A 10,248-nucleotide genomic window follows, 5' to 3' on the forward strand; every position below is an offset into this window, starting at 1 on the left:
TACAAAAAGTTAAGAAAAGAGAGGGTTATATAAAATTACATTATGTCCACTCAATAATATGTTGGCATTATGAAAATACTTATGCCAATTATATAATAATATGATGAATTATAAGTGGTGGAGAAATAAATGAGACATAAAATTGTACATGCTAAAAGATTACAATTATATATATTTTTAAAAAGAGACAACAGATACATGGCAAATATTAAAGGGAGGGTAAGGATATTTTCTTTGTTTTCTTTCTGAGGAAGTTTTAAAAATTTTTTCTATGGAAAGAATTTATTATTTCTGAAAACTAAAAATTTAAGTTAACAAAAGGCTTGCCAATACTTGCTACTTCTTTTTTTGTTTCCCATTATAGCCAATCATCCTCTTCCCCAAACCTCTCTCAAACCAAAGTAAAACTTCCATAGTTCTTTGCCTTAATGTGAGGAGGTACATTCCTCCTAAAACTATTCAGTTGGTTAACTTCTAAATAAATGCCCCAATGAAGAGATTAGACCAATTTTACCTTATTTCCTTCTTCTTTGAACTGAGGATTAATTATTTTTACAAATGAATAAAATAATTGACGAATTCTGGAATCTCCAATAAATGCAATATGTTTATCTACAAGGCAGTTCTTTGCTTCACTGAAATCAACAAAGAAACATTAATTAAAATAAATAAAATCAGGATACTGGCATTTCAAAGGACAGAATTTGTGGAGAAAGTAGTACAGGAATGTTATATATATAGTTTCTACACTGCTTAAAAACAGGTGGCCATGTTTTATTAACCTCCCGGCTCCTGTGTAATCAACTAACCTCAATAACAACAGCCCCAATTTATTAAGTGTTTAAGATGTACTCTAACCATATTAAGTGCTTTATATCCATTACTTAAAAATAAGTCTATGAGGTAGCTAGCTAAGTCCCAAAGCAAGAGTCCTTCAATTCAAGGCCTGTTGCCTTGGGCCTGTTTACTTTTCACCTGAGATGAAACCAGAGCTCTTTCCTAATACTCTTGGGCAGGAATCTTCATTTGGAATCACCTTCACCTCTACTCTCCTTCAGCAATTCTCTACCATCATATATAGAAGTACCATGTAGTACTTTCTTTTTTCATCAACCCTCCTCCACTAAATATTATGACCCATCACAGGAAAAAGAAATGGAGAAACCTTACCTGATTTTGTATTTATGCATCATACAACTATGAGGTTGCCAAACCTTCTCTCCAAGAAATCTGCCACTTGAAAGAAGGTATTCACATGAATCATTGCCTATAACAGTTAAAATACAACAGTGTTACAAACAATAAATTTTTATATGTTGGTTATCTGACCCCATGTAAGCTCTTTGAGGTGAGAAAGTACAAAGCTTTTATTCTTCACTGTATCTTCTGGATGCATATTACTCATCCATGAGAAACATAAATATCAATACATTACTATTCAGGAGGATAAGAGTCACTAATAACAGATATTTCATTGCTTTGGCAGTTCTTTCTGCTTCAGGTGTTCTTTCTGGTGACATCATCTCAATCACAAACTGGCCTTTCGAACTGTCTATCACTCCTATTTCTAGCTGGGAAAGAAAAGTTTAAGGGATAAAAGAGAAGACTTCGGAAATGACTTCCTCCTACTCAACTATTATAATACATAGTACATTAGCATATTTGGAAACCTAGTTAATATTGAAATATTTTATAAACCTACTCCCTGATTTTCACAACTTCCCTGTGAGTATGCTACCCCTATTCTGTAAATGTGTGAACAGAAAAAAGGACTTATTCAAGAACCTCTTTAAAAGCTTAATGAAATTTCATTCTTTTGTTACAAAGCTGACTTAAAGCTATGTTACAGTGCCAAAGACACACACAATCAGTGTCAGTAACAAATTGCAGATTTCACATTTATTAATAATCAGCCTCTCTACGTCTCTTGATTTCTCTTTCCTTCCTGTAGGATGACCAACCAACACCTCCCAGTTTGGCTGAGACAGTTTCACACAGAAGTTCCACAACTAGAAAACCCTCTCATACTGTGTAAACCAGGGGCCACCCCACTCCCTTTGGCCATTTTACTGTACATGATCTTACATGACTTGAAGGAGTTAAAAAGGGGGTTGGAGTAAAAAAGTTCAAAGATGTCAAATGGATGAGGGACAAACAAGATGTTTATATTAAACATGGGGTTATAACAAAACATATGTATTATTTACTTTAAGCTTGAGTTCTTTATTTAGTCAACAGCACATTCTACTTGTTTTATAAATAGTTAAGGTCTGATAAGAAGAACATCAGAGAACAAGAATGGTACTGAATCATTCAAGCTGGAGACAGGGAAGACCTAAAGATATTTAAAGTAGAACACATCCCCACCCCCGCCGCCCGCCCCAATCCAGTTACCTATCTATCCAGTCAACATACAGATGAAAGGTAATACAAATGTAAGACAGCTATGTTTAAATAGTTAAAGTACTGTTATTTCAGTGACATAAATTCTAAAACAGAACAGGAAAGAAAAGTAACAATACTGCATTATTATGTGAGTGGAAAACTAAATAAGGAAAGCAAATTATCAATAATTAAATTTTTGAAATTATATATGTAGTCTGTGCAGGTTTTCTATATTTCAAAGATTTTTTAAAAATAAATTTCTGTAAGGAAACTATAAATAATGAGTTCTTGACTTTTTACAATTATTACAAACTAGTTCTAGTTCCAAAAAAGAAACAAAAAAACAACAAAAAACAAATTTAAGCTACATAAATAATCAAGGAAGAGTAAAGAAAGGACTTACAGGATCACATAATTAAGTAATTTTCCTAAAAACAGCACTCCTGCTGCATTCTTTTATAATGGCAATGTAGCAAAACCCTATTACTAAAATTTTAGTAATTCTTTAAAATTAGAATGAAAATTCTATATTCATAGCATTTCTATCTCTTTAAAGCGGGAAAGCTTGTATGTACGAACCATGGGTATGGACTTGGGGGGGGGATTGCTGGGGGAGGGAGATGCTGGGTGGAGGGGAGTAAAGGGGAGAAAACTGGAACTATTGTAACAATATAATCAATAAAATACATTTAAAATAAATAAATAAATAAATAAATACATCTATTAAACTAAGTGAAAAGTTATGAGAAGTTGCAAATAACTAGGTATTAATTCTGGAGCTTTTTTTTCTTGTTTTTTTAAAAGTTATTTGATTTTTGTTTATAATATAGATCTAAACAGAAACACACCATGATCAATATAAAGTGTGTGGGACTGTTATTTGTTAACCATCTATATGGGTTATCAATATGATTTTCTGGAGGTAGACTTATCATACCAACATCTTTTTTAAAGTCTTTTCTCCACCAGAAAACGTACTTTAAAATGCGGAGTTCTTCTTTTCCTCCTCCATACTACTACTCATTGTTTTTCAGTGGGTCAGTGAGTAGAAAACAACTCTAATTGGATGAACCCATATTAGAAAAAGCCCATATCAAAACAATTTTGAAGTTGTTACTAACCAAAAAGCACTGCAAACACAGGATTTTGAGACTACTCATCTTTCCAGGGAAGAAATTCCTAATTTGCTAATAAATGCTAGTTGATGATGACTGAAAATATTTTGATGCAAAGGTTTTTATACAATCCTGTATCTGAACTTAATAGTTTCTGTACATCAGTTAAGGTCCTGTCAGAAAACAGAAACTATGCTGTCTGTTTTGATAGACGGAATCTAGTATAAAGAATTGCTAGAAGAGTAAAAGAATTATTAACTAGACAATTGAAAAGACAAGAAGAAACTGGCTTTTTATATTTGTCAGCAAAATAGATTAACCTGATCTAGAAAAGAAAACTCGACAAAATTCCATACTCTAAAAGTTCTCTTTTTCTGGGAAAAATATTTTTGGATCAAATCAATAAATGTAAATCTAGATGTTAAAATAAGTTAATGTGCCATATTTTTATTATGTATACTAACCATACCATATTTTTATTATGTATACTAACCATATGTAACCATATGGCATGTATTTTCCTTTCAAAATTTACCCAGAAAAATTCCAAACAAAAGAACATAACAACAAACCAGTCATTATTTTCAATTGCCTCATATAATTTTGATAGCTACTTTAATACAACCAGCATGAGATGCAGGTTGCCAAGTGCTCAGATAAATCAGGGTATGAAAACACACACAAACACACACACACACACACACACACACACACACGCCAACTGAGGGTATAGAATTATCTACTTCCACTATCTCCAAAAGTAAGATTATCTAGATGAATGGCTATCTTCCTCTTCATTGTAATCTTAAACATAAGCATTCTGGTTTGTCAATGTAAAGTTTCAGGTTTTAATGCATGATTTTTCTATAATAGATACTAAAAACAAGCAAAATAAGTAAAAAGACAAGTTTCTAAAAGGTTAAAAATATGTACCACCTGAAGAAAACATCTATTGTGCTAAGTATAGCTTATATTTTCCTTTAAATAGAACAATACCTCTGGCACACTGCACATTTAGATGAATCACCCTACCAAAGCTGTGTGTTTCTTACTACGAGCCAAGAAAATACCAGGTCTTAAAGTTTACACTATGATCTGTGGTGCATTTTGTTTGCCTAAAATTCAGCAAGTTTACTTGCATCTGTGCTGAAAAATCACCATTTACATTTTCCTTTAAACAAGCTAGCAATGCCTCATTTCAAGTAGTGTCATACAGATGAAGATTTTTCCAGCAGTCAAGGAAAAAAAGTTCTAAGAGACCTAGAGCTACTTTTTTCTTGCTTTAATTTCTGAAGCTTTGAACTTATTTTTCTCCAAAACAGGTAAATCTAACGTTTGCATTTAATATGCCTTGCCATAGAAAGGAGATACATTTCAACAAAATTAAAACATTTGTAGCAAGTTAACTTTATCAATTAAAAACTGATATATATCTAGATTATAACTACCCTCAGGGCAATAGATACTGGCCTCTTGTCACAGAAATAACGTTTTAATTTGTAACCACAATATTAAAGGACATTTTGTGATTCAGTAATGTTAGAGATTGATAATGTTTTTTAAAAATGTAGTTAAAAGCTTAATTATTTTAAAAATAATAACAAAACACTAAAAACCTACTTTCTAAAGTTGAGAGCAGAACATACAAGGAGGAAAACAGAAGGAAAACTTTAAAAATCTATTTATCCAAAAATTATTTATGAATTTAAGCTCTGTGTTAAGCTTTGATAAGATAAATAAAATACCTTTGGAAACTCAAGGGTGTTTTGTGGGGGGAAGACAGTTACAAAATATTATAATACAACTTGATAAGTATGTACTAATAGCTGCAAAAACACTTAATTCCTATTTCCTACTTTGGTGATGGTGACATTTGAACTAGGCCTCCAGGGAAAAACCTGTACTTTCTTTGCAGCAGAGAAGACCATTGCAAGTATAGAAAATAAAATATTTGTGAGATACGTAAATGAGCAAACATATTTAGACTGTGAGACTGAGGTTTAGGAAGAAGAAAAAAAATAAAAACAGGCAATAAAAAGTAAGCTGGTCAGATTTGGAAGTTCTACACATGCAACTTTTGAAAAGTCACTTTACTGGATAAAGACTAGGAAAACTCTTGGCTGGTATTGTGAGGCTGAACTAATGTGTCTAAATGGTTTAATCCATGTCCCTCTGGAAAATGCTTTCCCGTTCCATTTTCTACGTGCAACACCACCAGGTAAGAAGCTCGGAGAAAGGCAGACGAGAACACAATGGCATGAGGCTGACCAACTGGGTTCTAAATCCTACCTGTCACTGGCTAATTGTACATCCTTAGGCAACTTAACCTCTCATGATTCATCTTTAAAATGTAAATAATACTGTAATTCAAAGAATCTAAGAGCACTGATTATAAGACACATCACTATTTTATGTAACAGTAGGAAAAAAATTGTTATCAATTAAACTTGGACATATACTCAAAGATTGAAAGTCCTGTCCTGATTACAAATATGAATGAAAAATGGAGCCAAGGAAGAGGATGAAATGTGGTATATTATACCTGCCTCACAGAATGGTTATAAATACAAAATGAATTAAAATGTAAAACCATTGGACCAGTACCTGGCATATAGTAACTGTTCAACATTAGTATGTAGTGTTTGCCAAGCTTTACTTTCTGCAGTGTATAATCCTTTCTTTTGCTTTCTCTTGTTTGTAAATAAAAAGCAAGAGATACTGAATATGTGTATTCTACTGCATTCACTCTTCCTTGCCTGAGGCATACTTACACCCACACATTGGAGATTTTAATAAACAGCCTAAACCTCTATATCTAATGTAAGGTCCTTTGTTGTTCTAAAGCCATGATGTTGTGATTCAAGTATAGAGTTATCTTTGTGTAAAGGGCACTGCATCTGAATTTGACACTGCCAAAGCATAAGGATGGCTAAAAAGTTCCTGGTAAGATTCTTTTTCCCTAGGAGTCTCTGGCAAAAGTTCCTGACATTCAGTCTGGACAAGTACACACACCAGGTGTTCTGCTTCACACTCAAGGAACTGAAGCACCTAGGGAAGCTGATGACTCGATTCTGGAGGAGGCTTTACAAACAACCCCAGATTGCTACACTGACTCATAAAGTTCCATCTGACATTCTGTTTTCCTTGCTGATGACAGATCTTGTAAGGATGAAATAATCTAAATATAGGCATTAGTATCCAAGCTTATCAAAAAATAAAAGCACAATTAAAAAAGAGGGGAGGAGGGGGGAAGAGGAAACATGTTTACCTTTAGGAATAGGGCACCAAAGTTACAAAAACTTGGTTCAACGACTGTCATCTTATACCCAACTAGCATGTGATTAATAGTTGTTAGAAAATCTTCAAAATTACCACAAACGAATGCATCAACATTGCTAGTTTTGCTTTGCATATGATCTGGTACAGCAACTGCAGGTGAACCGAAGCCCTCCCAAGTCCTATGGCTGTGACCTTACAGCAGGCTGGAGGAAAAAGGCCAAAGGGGTATAAAAAAATTTACCTTTTAAAATCGATTTAGTTTGTTTATACAAAAAGCTACTCATCCAGTATAATACTAGGGTAGATTTTTTAATCCTCAAACATTGGAGAAAACAAACTAGCAACACTGATCAAAACGTCCTACATGTGAGAGGTTTCCTGGGATGAGAAGACAGCTCAGATTCCAGAATCCAGTTTACTGGATATTTTGCCAACGTGGGTGTGAAGTTAAATGGCAACAGCGTCAAATGCCCACCTGTCCGTTGCACATTCCATCTTGCCCAATCAATCTCAGTCACCGAGAGCTGTCCTGATAACGGCTTCCATAATATAAGAGCCAAAAATAAAGGTTACTACTATTAATTTCCCTTAGCCTGTCAGTTTCTCTCCTAGTGGCATTTTTACAGGGGAAATTTTTTTAAAACTATCAACCAACAAGGACAAGTAAATATCCCTTGATTACTGGAAGGTAATTCGTTGTAAAATAAGGTCTTTTTCCTTTTCCCCTTGATGCCAATTTCAAAACTAAGAGTGCGGGCCTCCTTTCAAACTGCTTCCAACTTGCTTTCACTGCCCACCTGGATTACTGTCAACTCCTGACTTCTTTCCAGGTACCTGCCCCAGCGCCTTTACTTTGTAAGAAGTGTGCACCCAGAACCCTTTAAACGTTTGCGAATCACAAAGTCTGGGTGACACCGCTTCCCTTTGGCCAAGGACATCTTTTGCCAGCTGTCACCCCGGTGGCAAAGGAAAACGGGGCGGCACCTGCCGCTGTCCAACAACCGGCTGGCCCCGCTACTGCCGGGCAGAGACCCGATTCCACAAAGGCAGAGCCAGGCCCCTAGCACGGAGGACCGGCGACCCCACTGCAGGCGGAGGTGCCCCCTTGCAGGCGTCCTTTGCCTTCACGCGCCCGGGGTCGGCCCCGGGGCCGCCTGGCTGACCCCGGCGCGCGAGCCCCTCGGCTGGCGCGTCTCCTCGGGCACCACTCACGCCGGAGCCGGGACCCCGGCAGCCCCTCTGGCCAGGCCCGGGTGGGCGACCCCGACCCCAGCGCAGACTGCTGGGGCGCCCGGAACCGCGGGGCCTCATCCTGTCGCGGCCCGCACTGGGGTCCGCTCGGTCGGCCAAAGGCGCCCGGCCCGCCGAGAGGGACACCTGGGGAACGTGGGGGTACCGCCTCCCCCGCGGGCCCAGCGCGGGGGCGGGCGGCCGCGTGGGCGTGTGTTGGGCGAGGGGGCGGCCTCATGCCGCCGCGTCGCCTCCTCCCCCAGCCGAGCCAGGGGGGAGGGCCCGCTCACCTCGGTAGCGGCGTGAGGCGAGGTGGCACACTGCGAGCAGCAGCACGGCCACCAGCGCCAGCACCTTGGCGCTCCTCACGCTGAAGTAGTGGTTGATCTCTCGCTTGCCCAGGTTGTAGGCCAGAGCCGCCATCTTGGTTCCTCCATGACAACAGTGCGCGGCGGAGCGGGGAAGGGGCGCCGCACAGGGGCAGCACTGGGGCTGTTGCTGCCGCCGCCGCCAGTCCCCGCGGCCGCCGCCCGCACCTCCCGCACCGCCCGTTGGGGAGCCTGAGCCCGCCGCCGCGGTGCCCCCGACCTCCACCTGGCCCTCCTCGGCCCCAGCCGCCTGGGCGGCCTCCCCCCAGCCCCGCCGCCGCTGCTCCGCCGTGCCGGTTCCCGAGGCGCCCAGGACGCCTGTCTCCTCCCCTTCCTCCTCCTCCCCTTTAGCCTCCTGCCTTAATAGCGGCTGCGCCTGCGAGGGGGCTCCGGATGCCCAGGGCTCCGGGGTCACGGGCCCCAGACGGCCCTCCGGGGTCACCGGGTCACGGGCGCTGGCGGGCGGCGGCGGCGGCTGCGGTGGCGGCACAGGCATGGGGGGACGAGGAGCGAGGACCAGGGGTCCAGCCTGGCCGGAATGCGAGGTCTGGGACTTTCTCCTGGCTTATGGGCCGCTACCTGAGCCCTCGTTGGGGCAATAAAAGTACAGTTCCGGAAGAAAAGTACACATTGTTTCACTTCCTCCTAGTCCCCAAAGCACTTTCCTGACCCTTCCACTCCCGGAACCTGCCCAGCGGGGAGCCAAGGCCACCCCCGACGTCAGCAGGGCTTATCTTGAGGCCATCCGGCCTGTCTGGCGCTCCCCCGATGCGTTCTGGTATTGAGGCCACAGGTTAGGCCAGTCTTAACGCTCAGTTCACCCCCTTGGCCCATTTCTTTTGAAACTTTTTTTTTCCCCCTAAGGCCTCAGTTTGCCCAGTCCCAGTGGGCGAAGATACACTGAAGCACAGGGTACAGGGTACGATGTACATGAAGGGTCTGGCTTAGTGTGGTGTTGGTGAGAAAAGAACCCCGGGCTTTCTTTTACTCAAGGGTTGGCTGGGTGGATGTGCCAAACGTCAAGTGTGCTCATGACAATCATTCCCGCTCCTAAAGTTGGTGAAGACTTGGCGGTTATCAATCAAATGAGCACTCCTTTGCTTTATTAAGTGCTTGTTTTCTATCCCTCGTCTCTGGTTTATCCGTCCAGCCCCTGCTTTTTTTTTGTCTCGCTTCTACTGCCTTCCAGGTGGGAATGGTTATTTACATTGCTCCCCTTTCCCCTTCCCTTGTTTGGCGTGAATCATTGGTTAGTTAAGGTGCTTTCAAGGATTCTTTACAACTTTCCCATTTAGCCATTCCTGAACTTGTGTTGATAGGCCCCTCTGAAAATTATAGAATGTTAGATATGAAGGGATCATGGAGATCTTGTCATCCCACTTCTTTTCATTTAAGGACTCTTTTTATTATGTTTTCATCCAGAAACCCCATATCTTGAAAGATTTTGTCACTTAAATGAAATCACATATATCACTGTCACAGATGTAATGCTAATAAGCAATAAAGTTAAATAAGTGTACAAATACTAGGCACTGTTCCCTGGAAATGCTCGTTCATTTTTGGCTGTCACGCTTCTAATCCAAAGATGATCACATGCTGGAAGAATTAAATCAGATATTGTAAAAATCAGATAAGTAACTCTGCTAACAATATATGGTCTGCCAATCACTTCCTAGAAATTTCTATGATGTCACCAACAGCAAATTAGAATTTCTGATCAGTGTGCAATAACCAGTGTGTTAATCCGCAGAGTTGATTTAATGCCTGCCAAAAGTAAAGGAACTTGACATTTCATTTAACTGCGATTTTCAGAAGGTTTTCTGAAATATTGTAAGTAGCTTGTGGACCTCTTCCTTCTTCACCCTCTAGTT

At 40.2% G+C, this 10,248-nt stretch overlaps 1 protein-coding gene across 1 annotated transcript in view; it reads right to left on the bottom strand.

Annotated features, from left to right (window-relative positions):
• The window catches only part of CASD1 (CAS1 domain sialic acid O acetyltransferase 1), a 42,615-nt gene extending 33,639 nt beyond the window's left edge, over positions 1–8,976 (bottom strand). Inside the window, exons 1-3 of the mRNA XM_090287222.1 lie at positions 8,300–8,976; positions 1,171–1,267; positions 515–635 (exon numbers count right to left, since the gene is read on the bottom strand). Coding sequence (XP_090143348.1) covers positions 515–635; positions 1,171–1,267; positions 8,300–8,873 — 792 coding nt within the window. The 5' untranslated portion in view covers positions 8,874–8,976. The remainder of the gene's footprint in view (positions 1–514; positions 636–1,170; positions 1,268–8,299) is intronic.
• Positions 8,977–10,248: the final 1,272 nt, after the last annotated feature.

The sequence above is a fragment of the Furipterus horrens genome, unplaced genomic scaffold (genome assembly GCF_987537825.1).
Source record: "Furipterus horrens unplaced genomic scaffold, mFurHor1.1.pri manual_scaffold_9, whole genome shotgun sequence".
Lineage (NCBI taxonomy): Eukaryota > Metazoa > Chordata > Mammalia > Chiroptera > Furipteridae > Furipterus > Furipterus horrens.